Genomic DNA, 17,380 nt, shown 5'->3' with positions numbered 1-17,380 from the left:
AAAAAAAATATTTACCTTGGCTCTTCCCGCTTGTGAACAGATTTCAGATATTAAATTCTTACTCTACCTTAAATTCAATTTGTTTCGAAATCCACAGTTCGTCTAAAAATAGTTGAAACTTGAAAATTAAAATTTAAAACTTTTCGCTCGACCGATATATTTATACTCAAATATTGTCAACCTCTTTATTAGTAGCCTACTTATTTGTAAGTAGCTTAAAGTAGTCTCTTATATACAAGAAGGTTCTGTGTATTCTTGGATAGTGACTCCTGTCATTCTGTATATGGCTATTGATTTAAAAATCGCGAATCTGCACAATATCTTTGCGCGTTTCATGTCTGTAGGTAACGTCATATCTTTCGCCTTGCGTAAGAGTTCTTACAACCTTGCGGCAGAAGTGGTGCTAGTCGGGAGAGAGGGTTCAGGATAGGCTGACTTAGGTTTTAAGTGGTACTAAATTCCAAATTATGTTTAAATCTTTGCTAGAGGCTGCGAAGGGAAATCCTTTTGGGTTTCCCTTAGGAACTGCGTTATGCGATGGTAATACTGGCGTAAAACATGGAAGGGAGATTGCTGCGGCTTCTACAGAGGCCCCTGTTGGAGGTAAAATGTTCAATATTGAAGTTAAAATATTCGAAGTAACTTTACATACACAAATTTAGTACATTGCTCCAGTCTTATACTTACTATTTAATGCAAATATTTTAATTGTTGATTACATCTCAGAATTGGAAACACGATTTTCCCCATCGTCTAAATATGCAGTTTTTTACACGCAACAACTGTAAATATGTCGTACAATACTGTTAAAAATATTCAGTATATTTTTGGTAAGTGGTAACTTTAATTCAGTATCTTCAGCAAGCACGGCTACCGAGATATTGATTCGGATCGTGCATGGATGTTAGAAGTCGTCGTTTCATTGATACCCCAAGTTTCGCGATAAAATAATTGCTGTGCACGAAAATGATTTTTTGCGTAGATGTCATGGTTTGAAGGCGCCCCCTTTCTCTCTCTCTCTCTCTCTCTCTCTCTCTCTCTCTCTCTCTGACCACTTCCATCTCGTCGTACCTTTTACCATGCTAAGTTTCCTATACAGCCAAGAAATATTGGGTTCACTTATTTGCAGAATTAACTGCAAAATAATACACGTAGTCTGTGTGTTGCGCCTCCTACAAATTAACTGGTGTAAAGATGATTAACGCCCAGTGGAGTAACACATTTGTGACAATGCGTGTGTTGAAGTAAACCACTTCGCATACGGTGGAAGATGTTGAGCTAAAAGATACTCCTTACGAAAAATAACATTAAACCACTATCTTTTCGCACCAATTGCATTATTTCAAATAGAATCGGCCACGCGACGCCGAATTCGTTTTTTCTTGCATGGCATCCCAATAGCTGTGAATATAGTGATCAGGTGGGTGCGGTCTTTGTTCATTTCCCATAACGTTTCGACTATGTGTCACACACACTTTTATTGACGAAACTACAATCATGTTGAATAATTAACGAAGTTGGCGACCGTGTTGATGCTTTTTATTAAAATACCTTTAGGTGTGCTCAAGGGAAATGTTGGGATCATTGTTCACATTATAAATTAATGTCCTGGCAGATAATTAATTTCGAAATTTTTACAGATCAATTACGTAATCTTCAAAGATATTCACAATATAGTCAGAAATTGAGATTTCAAAGTGGTGCTGAGATTTGCCACTTTAATTGTTCCAAAATAAAAACAAATTCCTGTTACAAGACAGCATTAACTATTACAATTTCAGTGAATCTCCTTTGGAATATGTTTAATTTGCCGAAGTATCAATATGTGGCAATAAGCAATGGAATCGTCAGTACAAAATTTCGAGTAATGTTGTTGCAGTATCTAGAAATATGCTACTGCCTCATTGTACATGTTGCTGTGGGTAGGTGCCATGAAGATCAGTATAATTTAGAGGTGCTGTTCCAGATAGGTCAGTTACCTTGAAGACTTGTGTAGCAGCTGATTGGGTACAGGGACTAAGAAGGCAAGTGTTAGGATTTTTTCCTGGCACTCATTGTTAGGTTCACTTTTGGTTCTGCTTGGCTATGTGTGAACATGCCAACTAACTCGTTTGATGTATTTTCTCCCCATGACCCTCGTGTAATCATAACTATTGATATGACCCAAACTTAGGGTTTTTGCTATTTTTCAATAACAAGGAGTACCCATCAGCCACTCCTGTACTGACCATTTTAATGCAGGGATGTAAATTCCACACAAGTGTAGAAGGCTACAGGGGTAAAATGTTAACATTGTAACTGGATGATTGTAAATTTTATTACTGCATATTTTATTCAAGGGTGGACATAATTTATAGCTTATGCACGAGTTAATTTTAATCGTAAGGTCTCCAAAGGTATGTCGCATACAAAGTAAAAAAAGGCCTGTTTTCTGCTCTATACTGACAATACCAGATTAGTGGGAACTGTGAATTGGTACCAACTGCAGTCATAAATTTTGCAAGGGTTTTTGCTGGTGGTCTGTATCTTCTTGGCATGGTACTATAATGTTGTAACTCATCAGGTGTTTTCATTGCTTGTATGAAATAGTTCTTAAATTTTCTGGTACGGTTGAGCATCCTACGAATTCAGTAACATTACATAGTCAGCACTAAGTAGTAGACAAAAGCAGCAGCTTAGAAATGTGGAAGAATAGTAGCTTGTTTCAAAGTAGCTGCTTTCCTTGTAAACTATCTTGACAGAAGCAGCCTTCTTATGGAAGATGTCTTTGCTTTGGTTAAAGTCCTGTAATATTTAGTTTGTATTGGCTGCAGTGAAATTTGGTGGATTTATACCCTCGGACATAGATTAGATTATTCCTGCTTAAATGTGCCTACCCATATTTGGTATTATTGGTTTTACAGACACAATGTGTCTGCTTTGGCCCCTGACATCAGAATGGCAGTTATAAACCACGTGTCTGCTATAGAAGAATGATGAATGTTAGCTGGGTAACTCAGATAAGTAATGAAAAGGTGCTGAACCAGATTGGAGAGGAAATAGATCCATCTCAAGACATTGAGGAATCATCAGTTTGGGAAGGGAGGAAAGTGTTGTAGGTAAAAGCAGAGGTACAGGTTTGACTGCAATGTGAGTGAGTGAGTAGAGGTTGCAGTAACTATAGAAAAGTGTGTAGGATAACAAGCATACAGATCTGCATTAATACATTCTTAAAGCTGAAAAGGCAACAAACCACTTTTCAAATTTCAATATGTTTAAAAAGAGCTATAACAAGCTACAGGAGATAGGCAAAATAATGTGAACACCTCTACTTGCTTGGGAATTGCTTATTAATAAAGGGTTGGTCCCCTATTATGCCTGTAGTGGAGTGTTGTGCCACTCTTCAGTCAGAATCTCTTCTAATTCCTGTAGTGATGGAGGCAGAAATCTGCTCAGTCTGCACTCCAGTACTGTTATGACTGTTTGAATGGGTGCATTATTGTCTTGGAATATGGCATCATTGTTGGGAACATGATTTGAATCATGGGGTGCACCTGGTCACCTAAAATGTTCATTGTTTGCTGTGACATGGCCTTTGAGAGTAATGGTGGGACCAGCATAATACTATATGGCTGCCCACACAATCACACTTCCACATCCATACTTAACCCTTGGAATTAAGCAGGATTGTAGGTTTCTTTTGGAACTCTCCAGATGTAAACTTCGTCCAGTGTTGGAAACAACAAAAATGTTGACTCATTGGATCATATGGTGTATTTCCACTGATCAGCTGCCCAGGTTTTATGCTTCTCACACTGTTTTACACTTCTTTGCATTTGTCATCACTAATGGTTTATGTACATAAACTCGTCCAGATTTGCTTTTTGGAGTACTCAACAGACAGTGTCAGTAGGTATGAGGTCTCAAAGATGGTTGTCGAGCTCTGCTGTCAATTCAGTTGCTTTAGTTTTGTGTTTCGACACAGTTCGTGTTAGTGTACAGTGATCTGTCTGTCTAATTTTGATTTGTGCCCACTATTGTTTACACAATGTCTTTCCATGTTTTGTGTAGGACTGTCATGACTGCTGAAACAGTTGCTCTTAAACATTCAATAAGTGGGCTGTCGTAGTTACCTCTCTCATGATAGTCATTACTGTTAATGACCACCAGTGAAAGCAGCAATGTTATACACGAGATCTGCTGATATTTGTACATGGGATGTTATGTGGGTATGACCATCAATCAGCTGTTGACTTGAATGGGTGTCCACCAGAAACTTGGCCAAAAGCACAAGTTGACCTCCCAGTGGGAACTCGCTGTGTACAGCATGCTGGATTTCAGTGGCTCCCTCACTATCCATGCCATCTAGTGTCAGGTGGGAGTTGTCCTTGAAACAAATATTACTTTCCTGCAATTGTTCTGCCCTCAGTCTCCACTAATCCCATGTGTCCTGCACACTTCCATCTTTGAGGTGCATTTACACCTATGCACATGTTAGTGTGCTTGCCCCACATGCAGATAGAAGCATAGGTTGCATGCCTCTTAAAAAGTGTGTGTGTGTGTGTGTGTGTGTGTGTGTGTGTGTGTGTGTGTGTGTGTGTGTGCAGGAAAAGCTTAGGTATGTGAAAAAGGGTAGTTGCACTGTAAAAATGCTATGATCAGGATTAAAATATGGATATTGGTTTTGAATTGTAAACTTAAGGAAATTCTGAAAAATAGATGTAGATCAGAAAGACATCTGCTGTATCAAGAATTTGTTGGAATGAGACTGTTTAAGTTGTTTGTTGCCAATTTGGTTAACTGAAGTTTGCTAAAATATTGTAAAACTTAGAATTCATCTTGGTGCAACATCTTGAGTGAAATAAGCAGTCAGTTTTAAGTGTGTTAGCAACTATCACATTGGCCCTTTTCAGTGCTAAGCAGCCTTTTGCTACTGAAATTAGCACAGTATGGGGGTGCTGAATTTGATTTTGATACTAACATACTGGGCGATTTGCTTGAAGAGGCTGATACAGACAATGGAGAATTTAGTGAAGAGGAAGATCTGCTTGAAGAGAATATTGCATACTGATAAGTGACATAGACCAGACTTTGAAAGCAACAAATGAGAAAAATGAAGAATCAGAAAAATACCAGGTGGCCACTAAAGAAAGTTGAACTCTAATCTTTTGTGTGTAAAATCATCTTGTAGTTATAATTTGTAACTAGTGCATAATGTAAATTTTCTTTTCTAATAAAATTTTGGGCAGTAAAGTTGTCATAGAGTAGTACAGTCTGTACTTAGTGTGTAACATGACATTGGAGAAATAATTGTAATTGAGTTGTAACCTGTGAATTAAGTCTTATTTTCAAATAAATTTGAAGTAGGAAAATTTGTTTCAGAAGTGTAAAATTACCCTTTTCAGTGCTCTAATGTAATATCTGTAGAAGTCTGGCAAGAATGTGTTCTGCCACCTGTTGTTTAATTTGTACTCTTAGCACTTTCAAGGAAGCACTTGGTAATACAGAAAAAATGTGTATAGGTTAATGTTGCCTTCCTATGTTGATGCTGAATTCATTGTGGATAATATAGCTGAATCTTGTCAACATTATAGATTGCAAACCAGAATGTCAACACCAAAAAGATGCAGTTTGATTCACACAACAGCCTGACTCCTTTACAAATGGAAATTTAAGTTCCAATGGCTCCTTAATACAGTAGAAAAGTTAAAGATAACTTGGAGAATGCCTTTGTGAAGATGAGAGCTCAGGCATGGAGCCACAGTGTCAGATACACTCTTGTAATACTTTTATAGAATTCAAGAGTACTGTTAATGTAAACTTAGGTCTAAACCTTAACTAGATATGTAAGAGTAAATGTGGTCTGTAATTCTTTGTTCTGAAGGATGGACACTAAATATGCAAACAGCAAAGAAGTTAGATCTTCAAAATGTGAATTTCACAGAATGATTAAATACTGTGAACAGCAAAAATAACAATGATGTATTGTGATAACACACACAATGAGAAATATTAGCAGCATATATCAGAAGAAAAACTTGTATCCAAAACATATCTTTTGGAACTAAATATATAATTCTTCAGTAGATAATGAGGGAAGATAGGTGGTAAAAGAAGGAAATGGCAAAAGATATATTGGTTAGAAAACATAAAACAGTGGATAAGATTTGATAGTTAAAGCAACTACTATGCACTGCACTCCCTAGAATAAAGATGCATTATGTAGTTCCCATTATCCGATGATGATTCAATAAGAATTAAGAATATCATCTGGTTCACAATACAGGTGTCTATAGACTTAAACAGGTTTTCTAGTCAGAGAGCAGATGTTTGTGAAATTACATAAAAATTGATTTCCCCATATGCAGTGACCAGGGAGACAGATATGTTGTATTCTCAGGCTGTCACTATGATTCCACTCTTTCAGTGGCCTATGAGTGTGTGTTGTCCAGAGATTGATTTCAATTAATTGCCAGGCTGTAAAGTTCCTGTTAAGATTCTTATAAATTTGGCAGCTGAGGAAATTATTAATGAAACTTCAGGGCTCACAACCAGTTTCTCAGCATAAGTAGTCGTTCTTACCGTGAATGAATAATACCAATGGTGCTATTTAAGAGAATTCAAGAAATAGTGCTAGACCCAATTATGTTTCAATGAAGTTAAGAAATTTTAATTATTTGGAAGAGTTCAGGAAGTTTTCCTCACTGAATCTATGAATAGAAGACAAACAAATGGTAGTTTCCCTGCCATAGTGGTGTAGCTTGTACTATGTTTGGGCAGTGTTACTTTGCTCTGTTGGGTTGCTGGAAGCTAACAATGAGCTATATGAACATTGATAGGGTGTGAGAGGCATGACAAGGACTTAAACATACGTAAATGAGAAGATGCGACTCTAAAGTGTTTTCAAGCAAATAGCTTGAATATTTTAGGCATATTTTGCTTATATAGTTTATGTCACCAGTATTCAGAGATTGCACACCCGAGCAAGTGTGCTTAGTTTTATTAGTGTGATGTCTGTGGGTTGAATGTCACTACCAGTAAATTTAATTCCCTCATAATTCTGATAACAAATGTGTGGTAGCCACAAAATTGTGATGACAGAGCTGTTTTAATGTAAATGTTGGTTTTTACAGGCATGCATTGAAAAAAGTGCATAAATTTGGTTTTCATTAAAAGGTCTGTATGTTGCTATAATTATTGTTCTTCATCCTTCTGTGGACGGATTGGTGCAGTGCTCCATTGGTTACCCATTTGACTGGAAGTTCTTGTCTACCCTTTACTGTTTCCTTAAGAATTATTTACTATGATGATTATCAAAATAAGAAACAAATCATTAAATATTGATAATCTGCAAAGTAATAATTAACCTGTTAGAATCCCATGAGAATAAAAAGAAACTGCTGGCAGAGAGATTTGATCCAGTGATGATGCCTAAGCATTCTCATTTGGCTGCACACACCTTCAATAGTAGCAACCATAGAAAATATATAAGCACATACAGAGTTCGGTCCTAACTGTGTCCTGCACATCACATCAATATAAATGAAATTGGTGAGATGTTCTTACTCTCCTTGTAAAGGAAAATGACTTCCTGCATTTCATCTTTTTTGACTGAAATAGTGTAGTAAGATCATGGCAACATTTTTTATTAATGAAGTATCATCCTTTCTGCATCCTCTTTGCTAGTCTCCTTCAATATTGACTGTTTGTCAATACTTTAATTGGTAAGTGTATAAATGGTTTGTTAATAAGAAATTACTATGGAATATGATGAACACATGTCTCAAAAGTCTGAAAGCCAAGAGTTTGTTGGTTAAATTACATTTGTGTTTAAACTACTGCAAAATGAATACTGACTGGTGATAGTATCATTTTTAAAATCCTTTTCTGGATTTGTAAATAGTCTTCATTGTAGTGCATCATTTGTTAAAAGCTTGAACTGAACTTGACTGTAAATGTCATTTTGCACTTTTATTTACATATATAATTACAGAAAGTTCCTCAAAGAGTTTTCCATTTTAAAATGTCAATGCTGTTCATGCCAGTGTATCATCTACATCCTTAATCTCTAAATCGTTCTAAATATTTAAATTATGCTGAAGTTTTCTTTTATATGTATATCCTTGTTTGTGTGATATTAAATTCTTTTTGTTGGATGATATCAGGGCTTGATAAATAATTTGTTTGCTGTGAGATCATATCTCGATGTACTGCCTATTCTTAATACTTAGACTATACTTGTTTGTAAGACTGACTATGAAAGGTTTTAAAAGAAAATGGTTACTTCAGTATTTGCACAAACAATGTGCAATAAGAATGAAGGGACAATGCAAAATAACTCACAAAATCATGATCTTGGGCTGGGTTTGGAATAATTAGTTGAACTGTTCAATAAATGTGCTGAGCTTCTTGTCATATTGTCAAATTCAATTGAAAAGCTCACCTTTTAACCTAATCCAGCTATCAAGCTTCACTAAGAACTAATCTGCAACCTTCATTCCAAACAAATAATAAATTTTGGCACTGAGTGAGAATTTAAGGGCAAGTGTGTAGGAGTAATGTTGGTTTCAATTTTGAGCCCCCAGGTGCACGAGTCTGTTTAGTTGCCTAAAACTCATATTGGCTATGTAAGTCTGTGTTGTCAGCATCTGTGCTGTAGAGAAAATGTCCTGTCTAACATGCCTCCATTCTGAGGCCCTACACCATTACAACAATAGTTCTGCATTCATTATTAAGATTTGAATATATCAGTGCATCAAGATTAACTAAACTGCTCCTAGCAAAGTACTTCAGAACAATATGGCAGTCTGTTATGTTAATAACTGAAATAGTGAGGAATTATGAGAAAATTACCATTAAATTTTATTGCTTTGGTTCAACAATGGGCATAGAAATGTGGACATAGCCATGTGTAACATACCCTCTTTTGGTAGACAGGAGCTTGCCACAGTGTAGGTAGTGAGGAGAGATTAGATGGATTTCTAAGAAAATGTTACTGAGATATTTTGTGCAAATTTTTCTGAACTCATTAGTCTATATATTTAAATTTACTGTGTGGTTACTGTTAAAATTGGATGAGTGAATGTTAATCTTATTAGTCATATACTTCCTGTTGAGACTATATCGGAAATTTTATTTAAGAAAATGGTTTTTTGCTATTACAGACTCCTGTGAATTTGGTTCTCCAAAATATTTTGCATTGTGTGGGCTTGGTGGTATTTTGTCCTGTGGAATCACACACACAATGGTTGTTCCACTTGATCTGGTTAAATGTCGTATTCAGGTTGACCCTGCAAAATATAAATCAATAATAAATGGTTTCAAGGTATGTACTACATGTAACAACTTAGCTAAGTGCATTGGAATTAAAAGGCAGAAAAGTTTGTGTACTTCAATTTGTGTTCATTTTCAGTTCATATAACATTTAAGGAACATTTGGTGGTGGTGGTGGTGGTGGTGGTGGTGGTGGTGGTTAGTGTTTAACATTTAACGTCCTGTCGACAACGAGGTCATTAGAGACAGAGCGCAAGCTCGGGTTCGGGAAGGATTGGGAAGGACATTGGCGGTGCCCTTTAAAAAGGAACCATCCCGGCATTTGCCTGAAAAGATTTAGAGAAATCACGGAAAACCTAAATCAGGATGGCTGGAAATGGGATTGAACCGTCGTCGTCCTGAATGGGAGTCCAGTGTGCTAACCACTGTGCCACCTCGCTTGGTGGTAGTGGGTGGTATTCTATTTACATGATTGGTTTTGAAGTATCTTGATGTTTAAATGTAGTAATGGAAGTCCTCACAAATATCACCCATTCAGAAATACATGAAGTAATTAACAAAATAACAATTTCATACTGATACTCTGGCTGGTTCAAATTTTTCACTTTGCCCTGAACCTTTGACCTTTGATCTGTGTTCTGATTTGGTGATACTTCATGGTTCAGTTAATGTAGTTATACATAAATCCATAATCCAATGCTCAAACAGGCCCTCTTCAGGAAATAACACTAGTGTCCACATTTATCAATACAAATAGATGTCACACATTTCAGTTTAATAATACATAACATCTCAATGTGTGTTGCTTCCATTACTGAAAACATTTCTCCTTGACTACTACTTCTATTACAGCCAAGAATTTCAATAATTGTAATCTGTAAAAGGTGGTGGGTAGAAATTAGGTTCATAGTTTGACACCAAGCATCATACATACAAATTAATTTGTGATGTGAATGTAAAAAAATTGTGCCACATAGAGACTTATCATATGAGTTACCCTTAGAACATGAAACTAACTCTACATATCATAACAAAATTGAATAGGATTGGATTGTGGCTTCAGAGAATGAAATTTGTGCCCTATTGTTAGCTGTACTGTCTAGCAGAGAATTGGGTTACCAATCCAGACATATTAAATAGATAATGTGAATAGAAGGAAGAGCATTGGAACAGGAACAGTCTTTCCATCGATTTCTGGATGGAAAAAAGGTTGTACATGATTCAAAAGATCAATAAAGGCATTTTCACTAATTGATTTATGGAAACAGAAAACCTAAATCTGGATTATTAGGCATGTATTTGGACCTTATTGCTGTTACATGTGAAGTTAAGCTCTGTACCACCTGCATGTTAGGGAGAAGGCCAGGGGAAAAGCAGTATCTGTGATGCAGAGCAGAAGTCTTTCACATTCCTTAGAATATGTGGATTGAAACATATGTTCACAAATCTGTCAAAGGGTTTGACTTTCAGCTCTAAAACTTCCTTGGTGCAGCAAACCCGGCTTAGTTCAGTTACCCACACCCTCAAAAGATCTGATTTTCTGCAATACCTGACATGCTAGATTATCACATCTTTCGTCTCGTACTTTGCAGGGTAATGCATTCTCACTAAGTTTCCGAATTGTACTGAGACTCCTAAATATCTTTTTCCTTTCTGTGTGTGTGTGTGTGTGTGTGTGTGTGTGTGTGTGTGTACCAGTGAGCCCCTCTGTGTTCAAAATCACCTAGGGTTCCCAAAGAATGTAGTGCAAAGGACACATGCTAGTGGGCATAGAATGGTATACCAGTAAAAGCACTCCTAACATTGTAAGTCTATCGCTGTCACATGGTTTGTCTGACCTCATATGTTAACAAATTTCTTGATCTACCAGCTTTACAACTCACCTTGTTCTCTTTGGATTATGGCCACTGCATACACAATGATGCAACAATAAACCCTTACAGGTAGCAACTTCACAATGTAACAAACTAGCCATCTGCAAAACTTTGTAAAGTGCGTATATGGTGCTCATTGGTATTGATAATTGCTAGTGGTCTCAAATCCATTCAGCTCTACAATAGAACAAAATTTTATGTAGCCCTTTATCTGTATGGTGATAAAATTTCCATGGAGTTAGGTACTTTGCATACCAATGGTAAATATTTGAAGCTATGTACCATTTACTGATGTAATTTATAAAACACATGGTTGACATTGTTCCAAATGTTGTCAAGTGATACCTGCCTTGCCCATATCATATTTATATGAAGATGGTGTGTAGAACAGTATTCCCGAGATCTTTAATGAAGCCTGGCAGCTATAGCATAGATCTCTTAACTTATACTTGCAGAACATGACAGTCCCATACTTTTAGCATATTCAATGATTGTGTAAGTGCAATAATATGCTCCTCTTTTTTCCTATAACCTGTGCTTTAAGAAATATTGTTGTAATTTGAACATTGTGTGAGGCTTGTCAAAAATCGATTTAAAATTTCCTTAGTTTACCAATGACATGAATGTTATCTAACTTCCCTGTCATAAAATTTATAGAGAAATACAGCTCAGCCCCCCCCTCCCTCCCCATAGAAAGTGAGGCTTTTTCTAATTGTATTTATTTTTAAGTATACTGGAAACATTTTCACCCTGATAGATCCCTCATCCTTAGGTGGGCTGAGACTTCAAATACTCTTTGCCACCATATGTATTTAATTGTATTGCACAGAAGCATTGTCAAAACATAAGGAAGGAAGCAGGCAATACACTAACTATACAGCATGAAAGAATAAAAGTCCAGTAAGTAATAGGGTGGGCAAGTCCTCTTGGTGGTGCTTGCAGCAGTACAAAGTAGTGACTGTCATCAGGAACAATGGCCTCTGATGGGCTTTCTAATTCGATGGTCTGGGATCCAGACCAACAGTTCAAATATGGTCTCAAACTTAATGGTTATGTGTTTGAATTTTAAAACTTCTGAGGGCAGCACCCTCCTGATTCCATATGCCATTCATAATCAGTCCACCGGAGTTCAGTGTCTAGTTTCCGCCTTGTTGATTCATGTTGTGAGAGGCCACTCTATTGCCTGTCTTTATGATTCTGATTCAAATATGTGAAACTGTCTTCTTGCACCACCAGTTTGAATTATGAAGTGCATAAAGCTTGTGCTTGTTTCTCTAGCCTTGTTACTCTGGTCATTCAGTGCACAACCCTTTGCATAATGTTGTTCGTGGTACCTAATAATTTGGATATTTGTTACATACTTGCTTTCCATTATGCTCCATTTTATATCCTACATTGTACATGCATCAGTGTGTGAAGGTTGGAAGTGAAAGTTCATACAGTAATAAACTGTTGATTTTACATTGTTTAAAGAAGTTAAAATAACCAGTGCTAAACTAGTTGGTGGGAATACTTTGGAATTAGATATTGAATCATATGACGAAACTTGTGGGCAATTTTTTGAGACAGAACAGAGAATTCCTACAGTGGTATCAAGAAATACTTTAATTTCGTGTTTCATATGTTGTAATTAAGACTTTCAAAGGTTGTGGTTATTTAATAATTTGTAGGTTGTAATTACTAATAAATTTGGTTACAGGCCTGTTTGTGTTAATCAAATATGTAATGCACTCTTTCTTTAGCTCTTAGAATGCCTATGAATAAACTGATGAAAGGCAGTTAAAACTTGAGTTTGTTAGAGATGTTATTTGATGTGCCAGATTTATCCAGAGTTTTAAGTGTCAATATACAAATAGACTTAAAAGTATGCAAGCTACCATTTCAAATTTTAATATTTTTAAGTGTTTTCTTTTAGAGATATTAAATATTAGCAAAGTAGAGGTGTGATATTGTCCTGTATTGGGACTGTTTAACAAAACTAAAAATACTTTTTAAAATATTAGTTTACTCTCCTATTTGCAACCTACAGTATAATATTATTTATAGTTACGCATTTGTACATTCTTTTGGCAGAAATGTGAGAATCAGTGTTGCTCTGACATTTTATAGATTCAATCTCTTCTGTTTCAGCAACTACATATATTATGTCAACCAAAGTAATGGTAGGCATAAAATAGTGCAGGATCAGTTTGGGATCCATACATAATAGAAATGTTGTTTCACTTTGTGCCATTGAAGTTGCAGCCATCTAGCCATTGTTCTGCTGCAGGTGACAAGCTGCATGTTGTGCACAAGCACCTCAACCTTACTTAAATTATGCAAAATTGAGTTTTAATAGTCAGGCATGTAACTAGTTCCTCTATCCTTTTCCAGTGCTGATGGTCAGTGTGTGTCCTTATTAATGAACATAAGAATGGTATAAAATTCTAAATTTCCCTGTGTGTTCTTGGAGTTAATTTCCTTCTGATGAGCTTGCCTAAGTGTTCAGTTTCAATAGTGGTCTGTGTGGTGTGTTTTAACAAGAAGTGAAAAAAGTTCATGTGTGTTTTTAATGGGTTTAATTGGCCTTGGTTTGTTTTTGCTGAGATTTCTCTATTATGACATACCATGTTTGAAATCATTCAGCAAACAATGATAAAAATCAGCTTGTCTTTATTATGAATAAAAATTTAATTCTTGCTTTGCAAGTAAATTTAACAGCACCCTCATTTTGGAAAGGATTTCTAAGGAATGGTAGATTCCCAGTCACGATAGGTCATGTTCCTGGAATGGTGATTTATCATTCACTTTGGTTGGCCTGAATGTAATTTGTTTGGTCTCGCACCTCGTTCTAGTTTCTCAGTTTCTCAGTTCTCAGTTCACTGTTCCCACCTGTCTCATTTGGTCAAACTTGCCACTCCCCCCCTCCCCCCCCCCCCTCCAGTAGTCGCTAATTTCTCATTCCAGTTCGTTTTTATAATTATGTAACAACTTGTAATATGTACATCTTCAGGCAACAAAGAGATATATGCTGAAAAACATGTGGGTTACCATTTGACTGTACAATAATATGATAAACCTTACACACCAGTAGCACAGCATAGACAGTAATACACACATAAGGCTACCAGTATCATGTCCCAATTGTGACCCTGTATCATTAATTTATGTAAAATTTTGTTTTGATATGCAGGGAGTTTGAGTGAATATTAGTCACAAATGAAAGGGATTAGTAGAATACAATGAAATAAGCAATGTCCTAATAATCATAGGTCAGGAAATCAATGGTATCCCAAGATGGATTGAGTACAAAAACACCTTATAACTAAGTCCTTGAGGATCCAAACTGCAGGTAAGCACTTGAGGATGAATGTGTGTTCCACCTGACCACTGTCCATATCAAGGAAGGCTTCAGTGTCTCCTCATTGAAGTCTGTGTTCAAAAATCCCATGCATCTTCCAAATGCATTGGCAGCCATTCAGTGTGTTCCCAGAGTTAGACTGTAAATAGGGTTGTAATAAAAGTCTTTAAAAACCCCCGCAGAAAACATTAAACAAGTTAGTGTGGGGCATGGGAGGCTCTGGTATAGGTGAGCCACAACCAATACCCATGTTGCCTAAATGCAATTTACCAGTTCCTATGTATCCATAATGATGATCAGATGAAGTGCAGTTTCACTTTTAAATTTATGCATTAGCTTGCAGTGTTCTGAAATAAATGTAGCCTTACATATTAAGAGTAACACTGACATGACTGCATTTGTGCAGATCTATTAGGAAAACTATAGATTTCAAGATAGTGTTTTTTAGGATTATTGGCCTTTCTTTTTCCTCTTCACACCACCTTTCATTTGTACCTATAATAGCCAAACACTCTGTATATTTTATTTTAGTGTATGGCTAAGTTATGAGTAATATTAAAATTACCTCAAACTACGAACTAATATTCAGGCCATGAATAGTTGAGACCTCCGTCACCAGGAATTCTGTTGAATTGTCATGGTAAGCTGTAAGGACATTTCTTGTATTATAAGGCTGGGTGATGAGAAGAAAACTAATCTTCGCTGATGCTTGGAATGTGTGTGTGTGTGTGTGTGTGTGTGTGTGTGTGTGTGTGTGTGTGTGTGTGTGTGTGTGTGTGAACTGGGTTTTTACTTCCATGAAACTGCAAGTTTCCTGCTGTGGAGATTGAGATGGTATGTGTGTAGTATGGGCAGCCAGAAAGTAATGTTGATCTGTGTGTCAACAAGTTTGGTGTCAGCACTTCTCATGCAGGCTGGTGAGCAATATTATGGAACATGATAAACCAGTCTGAGCTGAAGAAACTCGAATTGGTTACTAAAACATGTTGTTTTAAATTTTACTGAAATATTAGTATTTTGGTATTTTCTAAATGGACACATTGTATCAGTATGCCTAAAATGATCTGTATATGTTAACTGTGTGTCTAATAAAATTTGAATGATACACATTATTAAAAACTTCTTTGTACAAGCCAGGAGAGAGTAAAAATGGGCTGATGTCCAGTGGGCTTGAGTCAGTCATTTACATGCAGTCTTTGGCAATGGAATTGTCAGTTCAATGATCTGGCTTCCAATTCTGAGTGGTTGTATGCTGAGCTACTGGGATGATAAAATATTAGCTGTGTAGTGGAACTGGGATTGAGTTACGGTCAGCACACACATACACACACACACACACACACACACACACACACACACACACACACACACACACACACAAAGCTCACTGTTGCTTTTAATAAGATTTCACTTAAAAAGAGGACTGAGCTCACACTCGACCACGGATTTCTTCTAAATTTGTGGTGTATGTGGGGCTTCGCAGAAAGAATTGTACTTCCTGTCGGATTCAGTAATTACTTTCCAATGAGGAATAGTAAATTGTACAGGGCTTAAAGTATGCTTAGTTTCATTTTGACCTTAGAGAAGCCTTCTGCAGCTACTTGCGAACAATGGGGTCTCCTGTTTTTTATGTCACACCCCATCATGTGTGAAGTACATCTAAAATAAGGAAACAATCTAATTTTATAGTCCATCTTCTTGTATGCCTCAATCCCTTCCTGGAGTTTTATTTTTCAGTCTCAGATTTTTCCTTTACCTTCAGTTTTTCATGCCTTCAATGAAAAGATGTCTGCCCCAATAGCTGAATGAACAGCATGACAGGCTGCTGTTGTAAAGGCCCAGGTTTAATTCCTGGCTGGGTTGGGAATTTTCTCCACTCAGGGACTGGGTGTTTTGTCTAAATTTCATCCCCATCCAATGTGCAGGTCGCCCAGTGTGGTGTCAAATGTAATAAGACCTGCATCAAGGTGGCTGGGCCTGCCCTGTTAGGGGCCTCCCAGGCAAATGCTCATATCCAATGAAAATGATGATAAACACAGTATAGTGAGCATTTCAGTTTGAGCAGTGTTATGCAAAAATTGAAAATCGTATCTGCACAGAGACTCACTCACAACTTTGGATTATCTTTTGGAAGTCTTTCCACTGTGCCAATCGCTGCCTGTCAACTACTCTAACATAAATGGCTCGTGCTTCACGTGAGCCACATCAGAAATTCTATGTTTTGTAAATGCTAGGCAGTGTAAAACTCCCACTTCTGTCACTTCCTTTCTTGGCCAAGCCCTGCATGTACTGTAAATAGAACAAAATTGGTGGTGGTGAGTAGGTGTGTTCTTCTTGCTACTTACATGCTTTTCAGATCCTGGAACTTTCATAATTTTGCACATAGCTCAGCTGGAGGATGTTGGATATAGTTGTACTTGGATATATCAATGCAGAGAAGTTTGTAATGTATCACTGCTAATATATGGTGAAATATGTCATACATTCTGGATTTCTTTTGCTAGATTGGTGCTTTGTTTAAATGTTACTGAACTTTTATATTAACTCTTATCTAGACTTTGTGGCATGCTGCTATATGAGCACAACAGCTTGGCAGTGAGTTGCCGAGCCTAAGCACCTCGCTTCACATTGTCCCAAGACACAAATTTAGACCTTATTACACTATATCATGGGCAGAAACTTGTACTTCTGAGTCCACTCCTGTACATAATTGTGTGCCATATGCACACCTCTGTCTGTGCCAGGCTGAGCTTACTAGTGTGTGAATACCTCCCAGCTATCAACACTTCTGTCCAGTCATCAGTTTCCCACTCCCTGCTTTTTATCCTCCCCCATTGCAGCCAGTCAATCTTTGACCATTGCAAACTGGCAACAGATCTCATCTCTATGCATCTAATAACCAGTAGGTATAGTG

At 36.9% G+C, this 17,380-nt stretch overlaps 1 protein-coding gene across 1 annotated transcript in view; it reads left to right on the top strand.

Annotated features, from left to right (window-relative positions):
* Positions 1–252: 252 nt before the first annotated feature.
* LOC126299528 (phosphate carrier protein, mitochondrial-like) overlaps positions 253–17,380 on the top strand; it is a 29,766-nt gene continuing 12,638 nt past the window's right edge. The window contains exons 1-2 of the mRNA XM_049991510.1: positions 253–603; positions 9,144–9,304. Coding sequence (XP_049847467.1) covers positions 468–603; positions 9,144–9,304 — 297 coding nt within the window. The 5' untranslated portion in view covers positions 253–467. The remainder of the gene's footprint in view (positions 604–9,143; positions 9,305–17,380) is intronic.

The sequence above is a fragment of the Schistocerca gregaria genome, chromosome X (assembly GCF_023897955.1).
Source record: "Schistocerca gregaria isolate iqSchGreg1 chromosome X, iqSchGreg1.2, whole genome shotgun sequence".
NCBI classification, from domain to species: Eukaryota; Metazoa; Arthropoda; class Insecta; order Orthoptera; family Acrididae; genus Schistocerca; species Schistocerca gregaria.
This window is presented reverse-complemented; position numbering and strand designations above follow the sequence as displayed.